Source organism: Melozone crissalis, unplaced genomic scaffold, assembly GCF_028551555.1.
Source record: "Melozone crissalis strain CALT ecotype California unplaced genomic scaffold, PUWL_Pcris_2 ptg000027l_1, whole genome shotgun sequence".
Classification (NCBI taxonomy): Eukaryota; Metazoa; Chordata; class Aves; order Passeriformes; family Passerellidae; genus Melozone; species Melozone crissalis.
The window spans coordinates 53,302,240-53,321,085 of NW_026535805.1; the positions used below are offsets into that span (position 1 = coordinate 53,302,240).

At 42.4% G+C, this 18,846-nt stretch overlaps 1 protein-coding gene across 1 annotated transcript in view; it reads right to left on the reverse strand.

Annotated features, from left to right (window-relative positions):
* The window catches only part of LOC128939398 (protein eva-1 homolog C-like), a 200,513-nt gene that overhangs the window by 102,239 nt on the left and 79,428 nt on the right, over positions 1-18,846 (reverse strand). The window contains exons 4-5 of the mRNA XM_054280334.1: positions 14,649-14,801; positions 331-474 (exon numbers count right to left, since the gene is read on the reverse strand). Of these exons, the coding sequence (XP_054136309.1) occupies positions 331-474; positions 14,649-14,801 (297 nt within the window). The remainder of the gene's footprint in view (positions 1-330; positions 475-14,648; positions 14,802-18,846) is intronic.

Consider the following 18,846-nt stretch of genomic DNA (forward strand, 5'->3'; position numbering starts at 1 on the left):
TAACCACAGTTTTGCTGCAGGATGCCAACATTCAGTGTGTAAACGTCCACTGAGCAGACTGACTTCACTGCCAGATTTTCCTGCCTTGAAGAAGTAGATGAATGGGTTAATAAATATAATTTCCACATTTTTTGCTTTTTCTATAGAGCCAATGAGTACAAAAAGTGACAGAATTAAACCACTCTGGTGACCCAAAGCTTTTCCTTGTCAACCAAATAAGAATCACCACGAGTCAACTGGAAGTTCAACAACTTTTTGCATCTTATTCTCCACACACCACTACTCAACAAACATAGAGCCCAGTGAGAGTCAGAGAATTTTGTAACTTACCACAGGTGTAGATGACATTAAGATGCTTTTGGATGCCTGGGTAACAAGGGTCTCCAAATTCATAGGTGCTGGCATATATGCTGCAGCTTCTTTTCCCATGACAGCGCTTGATCATGAGCTGCAGAGCAGTAGCTGACTGACACTCTAAAAGGGAAAAACAATACCTATCTGTGAGTATTTGTCCATTCACAACAGAAATTGCCTAAAAATAATTTACCAGTTGCAGACTGTGAGAGTACATACAAGATTTCCATGTTTAAAAGTCTTTATGTTTACATGAGAAAGTGTATCTGACTCTAACACACCTCTAATAAATTGAAAGAACATTGAAGAATCACACACCCATACAAAGAAGGCTGAGAATAAAAGATGTTTCATCTTTGTAACAACCACAAGAGGTGTCTCAAATCCCCCTCTCTGACCCCTGTTGAAGACAAAGGTGATCAGTGTCTCTGCCTGCTCTTTGATGTTACATTTCTAAATCTAATGAAAATTAGTATGAGGTGTAATAATTATAACATTATCATCTACCATGTAAGCAGAAATATTGTTTTAATTACATTCATTCCATGCAAGTAGAAACATTTTTCATATTATAAATTTAGAATATGGGAAGTTCCAAAATTGTTTTCCCATATATTTTTCTCTACCAGGTGGTTTTGCCTGTTTTCTTACTTAGGGTGAGAACAATTTGCACAGATAAAGTCCTGAGCTTTTAGGTGCAAGGCTGACAGTTTGCTTTCACTGTCCAGCCAGGACCAAGCTGAGGGGGAAACTTGCAAGGAGACATTCCTTCAAAAGGAGCAGGACAGCTACAGAGAATGGAATACAAACTCCTTTTGGTCACCAATTCGGAGGAAGGCAAATGAAAAATGGACCTCAAAAGGTATTGAATGCTAGAACCAGCATAACAACAAAAGCCATGAGAGACACAGGAATGCCACAGAAAACCAAGCCTACAGGGTAACATGCCCTTTTTCTCAAATCAAAGGCAGCATTTTATTTCACATGCTGCAAATGACAAAAGAAGAAAGCTCCATGTGAACAGTTTCATACTGAATGACCCAAACTTCCTTAGGGGATTTCTGATCCAATGAGTGTCAGAGATTTCAGTGGAAACATCTGGCATGCAGCAATCCTGATTCATTGTCTCTTTGCAAATGTCCAGCTAGAGAAATTCAGCAAATCTAAATGCTGCAGAGGATTTCTTGGAGGGTGCCTATTCTTTTTGTTTGTTATTGTTCTCACACATAACAGAGAACATCCCACAACTGTCTGCTTAGGGGCCTTGCCCTCTGGCACAGGAGCATACTGTATCCATGGGGAATTATACATTGCTGGTCCTGTGAGAGGCACAACAAGGCTTTTGCATCCAGCATCCCCAGAGATGGGCAGCCTTTGGGACCTTCCTCATTTAGGAATATGTGTGCACTAAACTACAGACTCTGCTCTCCACCTTAACAGATGAAACTGATTCTTCAGGTGTCAAAGCTGTAGATTCATCAGACTGAAAATGCTTCTAGGAGTTTTATTTGTCATACACTCTCACACTAACATTGACAGTTTTTTTAGCCTTCACTAGTCATGTCCTGGTATGGATGGCCTCCTTCCTCCCAAGCAGTTCTGAACAGGCCATGATCTCCACCCAAACTGACATTATCAGCAGCATCTGTATCAAGAAACCAAAGAGGGCTAAATTATGGACACCTTTACCCCCTTTGTTTAAGTGATACCCTACACCTTAGAATGATTTTGCCAGCTAGCATTACTCCAAACAGGTAATACAGCCTGAGATATAACAGGGTTAGTCCTAATAGCCAACTTGCAGAAGGCCCCCACTGTATTTTTGGGGCTTTGAGCAACCTGGTCTAGTGGCAGGTGCTCCTGCCCATGGTAGGGGGACTGGAAGAAGATGATCTTTAAGAACCCTTCCAACTCAAACCATTCCAGAATTCCATGAGCTGCTGGACTGCCTGGGAGAGTTATCTCGGCCAAAACAACAAGCCATGGACCATGCTGCAGTTTCACAGTACAGATCTATTTCCAGTACCTGTGCCACTGATACTACTCAATTACCAGTACACGTGTAACCCCAGACACCCAAGTTCTTGGGGCACAGACCAGGCCACCATAGTCACAAACACCCTTAGTGAAGTCCTCAGCTCTCCAACGGCCAGGCTGTTCCAGCTCAATCTGCATCAGCCACAATGAGCAGAAGAGTAGAAGGAGCTCTCTATGCTTCAATTACAGCTGAAGATGAAAGCCCCTCACATAGAAAATAGGGCATCAAGATTGTAAAAGCGTCTTTTACATGGACTTTTTGAAAACCATAGCATGAAAAAATATATTTGGGGAAAACGTCACCTGCTGGGACTGCAGCACATAAACCATCCCATAACTTAGCTGAAAGCAATATCTGGATCCTATCCACTCCAACCTCCTGCCCAAAGAACAGCCAGCTTTGATGTTACATCAGGTTGCTCAGGAATTCACCCAGGCAAGTTTTGAAAATCTCCACAGAGAAATATTTCCCAAACTCCTTGGACACTTGATCCAGGGCTAAGCCCCTCTCCAGGTGAAGAATTTTTTCATTGTGCGTAATCAGGTTTCTATTGGTGCAACTCATGTTCATTGCTTTTGGTGTTCATCTGCTGTTTCCTTCTGTGTGTTCCCAAAAAGAATCTTTTGTAGAACCATCTATTCCTTAGTAAAAACCAGAAATAATATCCCACCCAGAGCTTTCTCATCTGAAAACTGAACAACACTGTATCCCTCAGTATTCCCCCAAATGCTGTATGCTCCAAGCCCCTGACCAGCTTGGTGGAGCTCCACTGGACTTGCTCCTGTTTTCCAACATCTCTCCTTACCTGGAGAACCCCAAACCAGACACTTCAGTGTTCTAGTTAAGCTGTAACAAGTCGTCCCCAATTTGGTACCACCTACAAACCCTGTCCCAGGTCATTACTGAAGATTTCCAGCAATCTCTGACTGCTTTTTTAAGTGGCTGCCAGTGTGCCTTCAATATAGCACAGTGGAAGTTTCTTGTAGTGCTCCATTTCCTTGGCTCTTGCTGCAAACAGACACAATTTAGGAAACTCTTACTGTTTTTCCCTCACCTCCAGACCCAATGAACACCAGAATCTGGTGAAAGCAGAAGTGGCAGAAAGTCATCTGAGGTATCCATGTTACAAGATCCAGCTAAACTCTACTGGAGCAACAGTCTCCCACATGGGAAATTCAAATACTTTCCCCATTTTCCCCATGGAAAGACCTGAGCCATTCTCATGGAAACAGTCATATTTTTCTAGCCCTGAAAAAACAGAAATGTGGTCTAGGCACAAATTCTGACCAAGTGTTCACTTCAAAGACTTCCTTTTGCTCACAACAGGGAATTTTCCCTGGTTTTGCCTCCACACAATTTCTAAGCAAAAGTGCCTGGTACATTACCATAAAGGCCGGCCAAGCAGCTTGCAGTGTTTTGAGGGAGGACTACACCAACACTGAAATTAGCTTTGTCTCCCATCCTGAACTTCTTGGTCTGTCAGCATGTTCATCCTCCACATAACACATTGAACTGGAAAATGTAAGAGCAGCAATCACAACTTCCAAATGGGACCATTTTCCATACACACTTCAAAGGGTTTCTGACAAGGAGTTCATTTAGCTGCTTGCCAAAATGTCATATTCAAGCATCTTTATTCCCTCACTAATGAGCACTGAAGATGTCAATAGTACATCTGAGAGGTGACTGAGTGATAGATGAGACTACAGCACCTTCATAAATCACAGTCACCACCATGGCATTTGGAGCTCTAGAAGGGACAACATGGTATTTTCTTTTACCCCTGTGTTTTGGGCTTATAAATACAGTGAATTCACTCCTGTTAGATGTTATGAAGTGCACGTAGGTAATTTAACTCCCAAGTGTAGATAAATCCTTGGGAAGATCATTGAAGTGAAAGCTCCAATTATATTAGTACCTGTTCAGAAGGTGATTCCAAGTCAGAAATCTTCACCTCCAGGTGCCCATCCTCAGAGCTCAGAGAGGCAGGAAAACAGACAGATTTTATCCATAAATCATGCACTTATCCTGCCAAAAAGATGCAGGGAAGCCAAGTCCAGCAATGCGGTGCAGCAGAGTTGGGCTGTGGTCCCCTTCAGCTGGCCAAATTCATTTTTCCAGGTCTTCAGAAGTGGGAGACTAGACATGGCACTTATTCTACCAGATGTCATGCTCATTCAGGGCAGCATTACAGTTGGATTAGATGATCTTAAGGTCTTTTCCAACCTTAATGATTTTATATTCCACAATCTCCTTTCTTCTGCTTCTTGTTTGCTTGCTAAATGCAAATTCCAAATGTTTTATGAGATACCACCCTGGCACCAGTAACAAACAAGTGACTCCATGCGTCAGAGACATGGGAAGGACACTCACAAACGCCAAAACTGTATCACTAAGTCTGAGGTAAGCACTGCTAAGCAGAGCCAGGCCCCTGCTGAGAGCTTCTTAAAGCCAACAAAGCTCAAATCCCATGATACAGCAATAAAAACTGCTTTAAGACCTCATAGATGATAGAGAGCCCTCTAGAAGAGGTTGGGCCAGAGTTACCCTTGGCTTTCATTAGTCTTGGACTGCTTGAGTACACTGCCAGAGAGCACATACAAATCCTGGCTATGGTGAAACTTTCACATGTGAAAGCATTTAAAAGTATCATCTGTGCTTTTCAAATATGGCATTTTCAGCTAAAACTGGGGCTGTGGGGGAGTGGGATCAGCTCACTTTATTCTCTTTATCTCTGGTCCCAATTTCTAGAAGTTGCATATCCCTCCAGCCAAGCTCCTGGTGCAAGGTGAAATCCCTTTCCCAGGATCACTTCACAAATGCAGACCACTGGCCAGTTGGATTTCACAACCATCAGTCTAAGTCCTCAGTGGGTAATTCACCTCACCAGTAATTCACCTTACTTACTCCATCAGCCCAGCCTCTGTCAGGGTAAAAACCCAAACCAGGGCAACAGAGATGATGGAGGATTTTACCAGCTGCAGCTTGCAGACCATGTTGGCTTTAAAACTGGAATTGGTCTCGGTGATGTAATGTCCATATCATCAAGCTCACCACAATGAATGGATTTCAGTCAGTCTAAGGCTGCTTCCCAGCATGAATATTTCTTTATTACCTCTTCCTGGTAAAAAAATAAAATGAAATAAACTGGAGCCAATGCCTATTAATCATATCCTTAATTTTGGTTACTCAGTGTTACTTGTTTTTCTCCAGTAAGGGTGATACATCCAAATCTGAAATCTGAGCCATGCTTTGCTGCTTTTGATTGCAAAACCTATCTGGGTTTGAAAGAATGTTTCCAAACTCTTTAATTTTTGCATTTTGGTAAATCTTAAATGCTCTGTTTGAGATTGGAGCCTCTTCCAAGGCAGCAACCATCACAGATGGATTCACAAACAGATTTAAACCATGAGTTTTGAGAAGGGTGACTAATCCCACAGTGAAGTTGGGCATATTTCAGATGTTCAAGAACATCTGTTTATCTGTTCATGATCAGACTCACCTGGCACAGCCCTGCTGAACCTGCAAAGGTGGTTTCCTGCACAAATGAGACAGACTCTCCAGAGCAAGCAGGACCACACACAACTGGTCAGGTGAATCTGTTAGCATGCTGTGAAGCCGCCAGGCAGGAGTTTTCCACAGGCTATCCATGGATCTGGAGAGGCAGCAGGACATGGAGCTAAACCCAATATTAACATGCACACACTTTAAAAAGAAAGAAAATTGGAGACTGAGAAAAAACTCCACCCACTCATAAGAGGATGAGTCAGACTCTTGAGTCTGAATTTTCAAGAAAAATGGGGCACTCATATTACTTTTTTCAGCCAAGAAAATATAAGACCTTGAGGTGTCAAAAGGACCAAATGGTATGCCACAATTAAAGACTTCAGAAAGGGGATCACTGCCTTAAAATACTATTTCCAGCAGTACACATGAAGTAAATGTTTAGGAACTGGAACAGGACTGGTGGTAGCTGATCAAGAGACAAATTCTGTGGGATGCTTTGGTTTAGTGTAAAGGCATCAGGAGCAGAACCAAATCTCAAAATTAAATCATCAGCAGAACCTTAGCTTTCCTTGCTGTCTTTTGAGGAGGTGAATGGATCAACCTAAGATAAATTTTCCCATAAGGGATGTAATTTACAAATAATTGACAGCTTGAGGAGGACATTCCTTAAGCAGAGGACAGGATTTTTCCCTAAAACAGCCAGCCTGATTTCCTGCTTGAGAACAAAAGAGGAAAGGGTACTTGTTGGGAGCTATGAATGCAAGAGGACAGAATGAAAGATGGAAGGAGTCAGTTAACTAAGAGGAGAGAAATTTCGTTCCTGCAAAGAAAGCTGACAGATGTCTGAATCAGTGATGTGGTTATAAACTTGCCTGCCAAAAGAGAAAGCAAATTTCAATGGAATGGCAGGAAGGACACAAGCAGGAAGTAACTCTAACCTTTCAGGTGAGGCAACTGCTTAAATTTCTTCATGTTTTACCTAGGAGTGACTGCCTCAATCTGAAAAAAACCTCCCTCATAAGTAGGAGGGAAGGAAGCTCTCCCGGTTTTGGGCAGTTTCTCATCCATTTTAAAGATGTTCCATTAGCTGTGGTTGATACAAACATCAGCTCCTTCACACAGGGGCAGCTAATAGAGGTGCCTAAGCCTCAGCTTCAGCCAAAATTAGCCATCCAGCAGCCTGTAAAGGATGTCTCCACAGAATATCAATGAGTCAGTCTGCACTCTGTGCAGTACATCAAACCCCAGGCATTTTCAACTAAGCCCATACCCAATAAGTTTGATGTTCTCTTTAAAAGCCAGTGCAGAAGACTGTTAATAAAGATGGATTTTATCCACTTTCTCTCCCATTTAGCAGCCTGGGGAAATAATTTCTTTATCAGTGTAAAGTTGTCACACAGTTTCAGTTGGGGGAAACTGAAACACAGCGGGTTTCTCTTCCCTGCTACGGCACACAAGTCTTGATAGAGAACAAAAGAAGTGAGTTGGGTCTAGATCCACATGACAAGAGGGAGAAAACCAAACTACAAATATTTAAGTAACCAATGTGAAGTTCAGCCAATAGAAACCAAAAACTGCCCTTAAACAAAAAAGGTACAGAAGCAGAAGTGTATTTAGATACACAGAAGAAGCTCAGGAGCAGGAATCCAAAACAATTAAAAGGTGAAGTTCCCTACTGGTATTTGTAGAATGATAAATGGTCATCATCATATTACAAATAGCAGCAGAGAATTTCACGTTGATACAGTATATAGAACATAGGTCTTGCACAATGTCACTGAACTGGCTACAAGGGAAATCTATATCCAAACATTAGAAGAATATGCAAAGAAGGCCAGCTTTACATTAAAAAAGTATGTTTCACACAAAGAGAGAGAAAAATTTGCACTATACAGTTCATAAAACTTTGGAAACTTCAGCAGTAGGTCAGAAAAGAGAAAATTATCTCAAAAGAAACCAATCACATTTAGAGACTGCAGCTGAAGGACTGAGTACAGATTTAATTACAGATCCTATAGTTACATTTAGAAACACTTGGTTTATTAATTTGAACTTAAATCATCTTATCACCCGTGGATCTGGAACCAGAATTCACATAAAATATCCGAGCCTCCAGTTTTGCAGGGACTGATTCAGTTTGAAAAGTTGATCAAATTAATAACATTTCTTGGGTTTGGGAGCTGAAGTGAGAATCCAAGGACAGTTTCAAACATGGCTCCAAGAAGTCTCAGAGAACAAAAAAGATTTGCTGGGGCAAATCAGTTAAACAGTTAAATTTTATTGTTTAATTTGTAGCAGAGTGAATCATGGGCTGTAAGACATTCAAGAAAAGAAGCAAAGAAGGTAACAGCTTTAGCATCATTCAGAAGATATCAGAATAAAGGGATAGTGTTTTCAATGTATCTACTCTCTGTGAAGTCCTTGAGTTCGTTTCTCCTTCCTATTCATTACAGCCCAAGAAAAGTATTTTACTGGACATGGGGATATTCAACAAGTGCCTAGACCTAGTCTGAAGCAAGGTCTGAACTTCACAATCTGCAGACTGGCCCATTTTCTGAAGAGATTACCCAGCTGACACAGCCTGCAAGTCACTTCTTGCCCTTGGTCCCTAAAATAAAGCATGGCATGCCTGCGAACTCCCAGGTTTCACATTACCTTAGTTTCTCAGGCTCTCACTGTGGCAATTTTGCAATATTCTTGAGTGACATCTGAATTAGTTTAAGAGGAACTTTAGCAGTTTTGAACAAGTTACACTGGTTTTCATTCAAAGCAATTCCATGGAAACCAACTGAGATGCTACACATTTAAATCTCTTGAACTTTGCCCTCTTATTGTTAGGATTGCATTTTGGGGCTGCTTTTAACTAATAGTTGGGCAATAAGCAACTATTATAATATCAGCCACTAAAGAAGTTGATATTACTGACACAAATACTTTACTTCTTCAAATACCATCACAGAGCCTGCTAGTGCTATTTAAATTACTAGTTTCAGAATTTTTAATTACAATCACTCTGTGGGATCATACTGCACTGTAAACAGCATTTCAAAACGAACTTGGACCTTGGTTTAGAGAAAGATCTTGTCCAGACTCACATTTGAATGTACTTTTTAATTATTTTTTTAAATAGCTATTGTGTGCATATAAAAACAATTTCATATAAATCATTTTTATGGCTCTATGGAATCCAACAATAGTTGGAGTCTTCTAGAAACAGCTGTAAAGTGATTTTAATTACCTCCTGCTGTTTTGAAACAAAAAGTGAAACACATAAAGTATCTAAAATTGAAGAACAACCTTCTGAAAGCAGGCTTTGTCCCACTTTAACTCAGCATTCTAAATGGGAACTGCATTTCCATTTAAATTTAACAAGGTATGATATGTGAATTAAACAGCAACTGATATTTATTTAGCCTTCAGATTTGGATACTTATGGGTTTTATTACATACAAACAGATTGGCCTCTAAAAACATGTTCTTAATCATGAGCTATACACATAATAAAGTAGTTTCTGCCCTGAATGTAAATGAAGCATACACAGAGTCACACCTACAGCAGGGGTGCTTTGGGAGCCTGGTGTGTTCTGTGGAGAGGAATGGCAGGGTCTGAGCCCCCCAGCTGCTGCTCATCCCCCAGACACCCAGCACTGCAGCTGCTTTAAAGGCCAGACAGGGAAACCAGGATGAAGCATGAGAGTCTTTCAGCCACTTGGATCTGCTGAAGGTCAACTGTGCTACATGGCATTGTCTGGCCAGCACAGATTTCTGTAGATATCCCATCCCTTCACGCAGTCCCAGCCATCCTCTGCTTCCCCCAGCAGTGCCAGGGGTTACTACTCCTCATTGTCCAGCTCAACACTTTTATTTTTAAGCATTTGACTTAAGACTAAGATTAGAGCACAGCCACAACCTTGTCCTGATGGAAACAGGATGGAAAATGATCATAGATGGTAAAGTAGAAGAGAGTCAGAAATGCACAGCTGAAGGGGCAGCAGTCTCTTAAAGCCAGCTCTTCTGCTGGCAGGAACATGTACCCTGGAATAGAATGGATTTTTTACTGCATGTAATTCATATTCATTCACATGCTAGATCTGGTCACAGATAAACAAACTAGAAGGGTCCATTATTTATATGATGTAATAAATATTTATATGAGGACTCTGCTTCAAGTCTTATATACATCTGCATTAAGAGAGGGAAATCAAAACAAACTGGGTTGGATCACCTTCTGTCACTGCATTAGAATGAAAAATGCCAGGGAATGAGCACCTAAAGCATGGGCTCATTTGCTGAACTCCTTCCTGTGCTCTTCCATTATCAGATCCCATGAGTCAGAGAGTGCCACTGACCATCTGAGCTTCCTCAGTTATTTGTAAACACATTCATTTTTCCCCTTTACAGGAGCACAGGAGACAACTTGTATGTTAAGTGACAAGGACATTTCAGTCTCAGCAGTCTCAGATTAATTCACACACCAGGACCCAGAGAAAGGCTGAGGAGCCAAGGTTCCCACGATCTTGCTGCGACTCCAACACCAAGCCCAGATTCCTTCTACCCAGGATGAGCCCTTAAATTGCTTTGGCCTTTTTGTATAAATTTATAAATTGCTTTGGGCTCTGTGTGATGGAGAAAGACAGGGTCCTTGAGAAAGAGTCCTGGATCCTGTGTCAGAAGTCAGCTGAACACGTCCATCTCACTCCCTGTGGTTCAGGGGGAGAGACACTGTAAAAATGAATAATGTGAATGAGTAAGGTGTCCTGAACATGAGCAAAGATATTGCTGCACTAAGCAACAAAAAGGGTAATCATTTTACATCCAAGATCTTCTTCCTCAGCCTCCTAATTAGATCACTACCTTGCACTCAGACACATGTAGAAAAAGGCCATTTTTTGCATTACTTCTCTCAGAGGAAACAAGCCACTTGGAGATGCAGGCAGAGGCAGCTGTAAACAGCAGGAAAAGGGGGCAAAGGGCTCACTTGGCTGAGGGATATTAATGGTTCATTGCTTGTAAATAGCCCTTTCCCCAGAGACCTCTCCATGCTCTGTGTGTGCTCACTGCACATGCTGGCAGCAAAGTGGAGGCTTTATTAAGAGAGTTACAAATAAGGTCAAATTCTTTTAGGAGCTTTTCAGAGTTCCCAAGACATTCAAGAGGGCTCCAGCTGTTTGCAGGGGTTTCCCATTATGGTCAGAGACGCAAGTTTCAGCATGCTTCCAGTTAAAAGAGGATTCTGACAGATTTTCACTTTAACATGACAGCAATAGGATGGAGTTCTCCACCATAACTTTCTCTTCACAGATGCTAAGCACATTCACATGGACATTATACAAAGAGAAAGCATGTGTCTGGCATGGCATGTGAAGGGTGGCTTGCGGATCTTTCATCACCCAAAAAGCAGCACAGCAATAGCTGGGTTAAAATGACTGCAACACCAGGATACCTCAGAAACCAGCTGAGCATCTAATGTAGAATCCAGGAAATTCAGGTAGTAGACTTTTTCTCCTCAACACTTCCACGGAGTACAAGGTCTTGTTTTTCAAGGCAGAAACAACACAAATTGCATTGGTTTACCTTACATATGCAATGCTCTATTAGGCCACCTCTCCTGCCCATCTTAGACCTCAGTTCTTTAAAATCCTCACCTGTAGAAGCTGTATATTTCTAAATTCAATCCAAATGTGCATTTTGTCCACAGAAAGAAAAATGGAACCAAATTTTCTGAACTGTTTTTCATTAGGAGAGGAAGAACAGATAATCTTCACTGGTTTTGGGACAAGCATGACTTCTTCACTCATCAAGTGGCTCAGGCTGCACGGATAAAAATAATCACTGCAAACTTGTGCAGGTCCTACTTCCAGCAAAATGCCCTTTGCCAAGGCTCAGACTTGACAAAAATCATCATACCAATGAAATTCAAAAAAAATAAATCTCCCATGTACAGAACATAGCTGGGCTCTGCCTAACAGGAACTGGATGTTGCTGCAAAGTCTGACTCATACAGACATGTTTGTAAAATCAGCTTGTTGTGAATGTCTGGGATCAAAGGCTGCCACGGAGCAGCCCTCCCCACACTGCAGGGCTGTGGAAACGTGCAGGCAAATGTTCTCCAGCTAGCAGAAGCTTTGATTTATAAATTGTGATGTTTCCACCTGCTCCTGAAGGAACAGAGCTGCCTGCTGGGCTAGGCAGGCCCGTGAGAAGAGCAGTTCTGAAGCAGGCTGGGGGACCCTGAGTGCTGCTCCCACAATCACTCGTGGCAGCTGGGAGCACAACCTGCTCTTGTCCCTGGAGACAGCAATGGGAGGTTTGCAGTGTGCCATGGGAAAGCAGAGTGTGAATGTGCTTTTTGCTGATTTGGGTTAGAGGATCCTACACCAGTTTCTCCTGTGGGGCCAAGAGAAGTGCAAACTACAGCCAGAGCTCACCTTCCCATTCCTGCAGCACTGGAGCTCTGCCCCACTGGGTCAGCTCACACAGGCAGATGAAGGGAAGGCTGTGATAATCAGAGGCTGCCTCATGCCAAGGGGATCCCTGAGCTGTAGCTGAGGAAACCTAAACAACCACTCCCAAACATGACTGGGATTTAAGGGCTGGAGCATGGTGAATTGGCAATGACCATCTGCTCACCCCCAACTTTCTTTTAGTTAAGCTCACTCTGCCCCCACAATTTGCTCAGGATTTCATCATTCAAGGAAACATCAACAGCCATAGTCTGTCTTTCACCCCACACACACAGAGCCCAAATGGCAGGGAAGGCCTGGGGAATCACTGCTCCATGGTGAGTTCCTCACATCTCCTCCCCAGCCCTGCAGGGCATGCAGCCAGCAGACATTCCAGACACCCTTCCCACCCTCCCTTTGCTCTTATGGATAGGACATACCAACTCCCACAGCACCCCAGGAGCACCAGACTGACTTAGGACACTTGAGACCCCAGCAATTCCAAACATGTGGATATTTGCTCCTGTCCAACAACTTTGTCATTTTTAGCATCTGTTCACAGCTTAAAACCTTGAGCTGTTTTTTTAGTGTAAAGTTTCCTCAGCATTCCCACCCCTGACTTGGCATTACACTAAGCCTGCTCATGTTAGTAATTTCATTTAGGAGCTGACACTTGAGGAAGGCCCTGCCTCATCCCAGCAGCAGACTGAGTGCTGCCCTCTAGGATCTGACACCTCATTTCCTTGGGCAAACATCCCAATTTGTAGAGCTCACAAGGCCAGTTTGAGAACAGCAGGGCATACAGGTGCTGGAGATCCTATGGCACATGCAGCCCTGCTGTCAGACCCCACTGCTTGTTCTCCCTGTTTGTGCCTGCTGTCCCATTTTCTGGTCCCTCATACCCTGCTCTCAGCCAGTACCAGTTTCATGATTTTGCAGCTGGGAAAAGAAGAATAAAATTTTACCCTTTGTGGCTTCACATAGAGTTTTGTTTCATGCTGACATTGAAGAGTGGGTCCCTGTGCTGGTGCCTTGTCACTGGCAAGTGCCTGTTCCTGCCCCCTCAGCAAATACAACAGAGTAAGGTGCTCAGGTCTGCTCCAGAAACCCATCCTGTTTCACTGACTTGGCAAGTTCTCACCCAGCAGCCCAATCCCCACAGCACCCAGTGCACAGACTCAGCCCATCCCAAATACCTCATCAAAAAGGCCCAGGATAACCTGCCACACACATCTGTTTTGGCTTCTGGCAACTGGGGGACTACAGGAGCACATCCAGGACCACACCCTGTACAACTCAGCTGTGCTACCAGTGCTCAGATTTGCACAGCCACACAAGCAAGACACTCACCACGCTGCGCAAATAACCTGAGTGGCCTCATTCCACCTGTGGGTTTCTACTGACACCCATCATCTGAGTATCATATTGCTCACTTGACACGGTTCCATTTGAATAGCATTTAACTCCTTAAGGGCACAGGATCAGCAGCTGTGAAGCCAAAGACCCTCAGATACAGCAGAACAGATCTCAGCACAGGCAATAGCAGCAGATCAAGGTTCCCTGTGCAGTCTCCTCTGAAGCCTTTCGCTCTCTGGAGGCAATTCCTTTGGGAAACCTGTTAATTCCCTCTCAGCTCTGCAGAGAAGAATTATGACAAATGCTGAGCACAGGATTTTGTACTGTGACTGTTGCTTTCTCTACCACAGCCTAAAATATTCAAAGTCATTTCACATCAGCTCAAGTTCCAGTGAATGTTTTTCAATTATTTATCTTTAACTCATGACTGGTAGAGACTCTGATAGCCTGAGAGTAAAGAAGGTACTTGAAGGTACTGTAAGCTAACCATAACATGATGAAACTTAACAACTTGCTTTTTGAATTTGATTTAACTTCAGTAAAAGTTTAAATGCAATGTCAAGGCTTCAGTGGCTGCAGATGGTACATGACATCCCCAGATAATATGTCCCTCGAAATTACAGGCAGAGGCTCACTGGATGAACCACCACGAAGACAGAAAATTGATAAGAAATTCAAGCACCTTCAATCATACAATCAGATGAATCTGTGAAAAGCCTGTGGCCTGGCTGTGGAACTCAGCTAGGACAAATAGCTGCACCTCAGTTTGGTGCTCATGATGAAGCTCACTGCTGGTTGACAAGGTACCACACATCAGGAGCACCACCATGCCAAGTTCCATCTCCCAGTCCTGCTTCTCTGACCAGAGTCTGTGCCAGCTCTGCTGTGATGACAGTAAATGAAATCACCCTGCCCACATCAGTGTGTCATCAAGCCATTCCCCTGCTTACCAATCATGGGCCTTCCTAGGTTTTGGTAAGGGCACTCCAGGCTGCCTCCTTGTGTCCTCCCAAAGATAGCAGAGTAAATGGCTATCACCATGCTCTTCTTACAGCTCAGCCTCAGCTTGTCATCTTCACAGGCTACTTTACTCTTGTATTCATCTGGAAGCAAACAAACATTTCATTACTTAGCTGATCCAGGGTGGGCTCAGGGGTACACCTCAGCTCCCAGCACAGCCTCAGCCTCAGCACAACCCCAGCCTTAGCACTGCACTTGCTACAGGAGCACTGATCTCTCTCATTACATATTCCCTCTGTGGCATTATCAACACATTTAAAAATGTATTTTAACCCAGCATAGGTCAGTTCTGTTAAATAGCCTATATTTTTGTTTTGCAGCCAGATAAGTGAAGAGGCATGGCATTTGAGTGTTTTCTACCTGGCAAGGGAAGGTAAAAGCCCATCTTTAGGAACCAATCTCATCCATGAAGAAGCTCTTTATGTGCCAGGCATTTATTCTATATCACAGCAGCTCAAATGCAAACATAATCATGCTCCATGGCTTTTTTTTTCACAGCAGTTCTTCCATGGCAGATTCAATAGAAGCTATACTAAATTTAATAATTGTGGAAGCTGCTCCTGCCTGTTGCGAACACAGATATGCAGAAGCTTGTCCCCAAATCCTTCTTGAAATGGTCACTCTTGCTCTTGTAAAGGTGGTACACACAGAAAAATCACTCATTTTACATCTCTCAAGGAGACTGGATGGTCATTTCCTAAGAAATCACATGGCATTCCCTTGTCTTCATTATTTGGATTATGAGAACCTCGAGAGGTCCCAACCTAGGACAGGCCCTTCCCATGTGTGTCTGCCAACATACCACAGAAAACAAAAACTGTTTTGAAAAGCTGAGTTTCTAAAGCAAGACTTTTACACATCTGAAAGAAAGAGGCTAAGATAATGCAAGTGGCATAAAGAGACTAAAATAACTGAAGAGGCTTGGCTATGGACACCCCAGGCAACTCAGGACACAGACTGAAATACAACCTCAACTTCCCCAGCCTCTGTAGAGTGACCTTCCACTTCCTTGTGTTACTTACCATTTGAAATGTAGCCAGAACAGCATCCACATTGCTAAATGGGAAGGGTTTGTGCCCATGGTAAAATCCCAGGCATGATCAATCATTTCCCCTTGAATGCTTCCACTTGTACTAGGTCAAAGTGGGGCCATAGAGCACATGAGCATCATCCAGTGCCTGGGGCTGCCCCTGGCCCTGTGTCCCTTACTGACATGATTTTTTTCCTTCCTTTACACGGTTCTCTGTGTCTAATATCACACACATACACATATATATATCTATATATAGAGAGAGAGATATATATATATATATGTAAATATATATATTTAAAAAAAATATATATATATGAGAACTTATGCAAAGTTCATATGCATAAAACTACTCAGCAACTGAGAACACTAGCTAATAATTTGTTTATAAGTTAATATTTAAGTCTTTAGACCATGGCATTCAGCACTTAATGTGACATTTTTTGCTGTATTATAACTCTAGGTTCAAGAATCATTTTTGCTTATTAGAGATCAAGGGCGATCTTTCCAAGCTGAATCATAGAATTTAGGTTGGAGAACTTTTTAGGAGGTCATCTGGTTAAATACATGTTCAAAGAAGGGCTAATTTCTACCTTAGATTAGATTTTTTCAGAAGAAGCTATATGGAGAAAACATGCATTATACCAAAACAGAGGCATACTGATTTAAAAGAAACATCTGAGAACAAAATGACTTTTCATGCTCAGCTTGAAAATTCCTACTTGAAGTCAAAAAAAAGCCTCCTCAAAATAGCCAATTACCTGGTGATGAGGGCATCAACTGGAATGTGAAAACCCTGTTCTGAACCTTCAGTCCAGCTGAGAAGCTTAACCTTGGACCCTATTCCAGTACATCATTTTCCTTCACACTCTGCAGCCTTTTTACAAAAATCTCTGAACATTTCTAGTTTTTATCCTGCTGCAGAGAAACTTTCAAACCTCTAAAATATTTAGTGAATGTGAAAACACTTTCTGATCCACCTCTCTAGATGAAGACACAATTAAGGCCTCACTCTTTCATAGGAGAGTCTATGCAAAGAGCAGACATCCCTCAGCAGCAGCTACAGGGAAAAACCCACAACGACTGAGTGTATGAAACAGGGGCTGGAATCAGAAATTGAAGTTTGCACCTTCAGAGTAAGTAAAGAGACAGAAACCTCATACACCTGTGAAGAATTAATGGTGGACTTGATAGTGTCAGGTTAATTGTTGGACTTGATGATTTTAGAGGGCTTTTCTAATCCAAATAGTTCTATTATTCTACGTCCATTTTATCTATGTAGGTATTTCATCCAAAATCACCATGAAAGCATCTGAAAGATACACTGAAAACACCAAGGGGTTTTCATCTTCACCTATGATTGTCTCCCACAGGAACTTTGTTTCTTCTGTGAGGGAAATGAAATAAAAGCTTTAACCTTCCTATACAGTAGAAAACTTAACAGAGTATAATAAAACTTTTTCCATTTAACAGAATTTTTTTGTTCCTTAGGGAAAAAAACACAGATTCAAGCTAAAAGCACAAAGACACAAACTCTCCAATAAGACAAGTTATACATAATTTATGTTAAACCACTGTCACAGAAAAGAATACTTGTGTCTGGCTGAAGTGGGTGAAAAATGAAATAGGTGATTAAGTTTAGAAAAATAATAATTTTTAAGTCTCTAATGAGAGGGTCCACTGTGAATGTCTCATTTCTTACAGGCACTAACTCAATTTCCTCTTTCAATTTGGTTATTACTAGCTACATCTCCCAATTAACAAGTATAACTGCTTAACCACACATCCTGTGGTCTCATTTAAGGTCATTAGAATATTTATTAAATTCTCCTGACCATTCAAAGCCAGGGCTTGACATTCAGAAACTTGCCTGGGATTTAAAAACAGAATATTTCATTGAGCACAGTAAACTCTGGGATGGACAGACATTCACACCTTTGCTGAAGATCTGTCCAGCAGTCATGAGACAATGAACAACAACTTGCTCCAGTTCCTAAAGGGGCTACAAGGAAGCTGGAGAAGGACTTTTCACAAGGACATGTAGTCAAAGGACGAGGGGGAATGGCCTTAAGCTGGAAGAAGGCAGGTTTATGTTGGATGTTAGAAATAAATTATTTACTATAAGGGTCGTGAGGGACTGGAACTGAGAAGCTGTGCCTGCCCTATCCCTGGAAGTGTTCAAGGCCAGGCTAGATAGGGCTGTGAGCAACCTGGGATAATGGAAGGTGTCTCTGATGATAGCAAGTGAGTTGGAATGAGATAGTCTTTCAAGTGCTTTCCAACCCAAACTGTTCTGTGATTCCATGATCCTATGAACAACAAAACACTGCCTCTCACACTTACAGCTCTGACCCTCATAGCTGCCCTTGGAAGTCATGTTCAGGGCGAATGGGGAAAGCTGCCTGATGGAAAGCTCAAGAAATCAGGCTGGGAGGTGAATCCAAGTGCAGATTCCTTGGGAAAAGGGGGGCACATGGGTAATGTGTTCCTGGCATGCTGCAGTGTGGAATAAGATTGTTGCGCTACCCAAAACAGGTGTCACCTCAGAGTCACTGAATTTCTGCCGCAGGAAACACCTCCTGGAGCTGCCAATCGCAAGGCTCTGGCTGAGTCCACACTGGCTAGGGTTGCAGTTGCCTGGGCAGGCACAGAGAGACACTGCTTTGTTAAAAGGAAAAAAAGAAAGCATGAAATGCACAGTAGCACTTCAGTCTCCCAGAAGATTCTCTTAAGCTTGACCACTGGAAAACAGGGAGTCTCCATGTTTCTGGGCAATCTGATAGAAATGTGCATAACAAACAGATAGGCAGTGATGCAAGGGACAAGTCCCTGAAAGACACAAGTCCCTGAAAGTATTTTGTACTTCATAGCATTGTCACCTCCATTTTAGCCAGGATGAACACAAGTCAGACACACTCATGGCTCCCAGGCACTGGATGACAGTAAGGATTGATATTTTAAAAATACAGAGCTAAGCATCATCCATATATTTACTGGTACTTCACCCCATGATAGCCTTACATAAATATTGAAAAGAAGCAAGGCAGCGTAAGTGACATAAGAGAGCTGGGACTGGGAACAAAAATGCATTTTTCTCT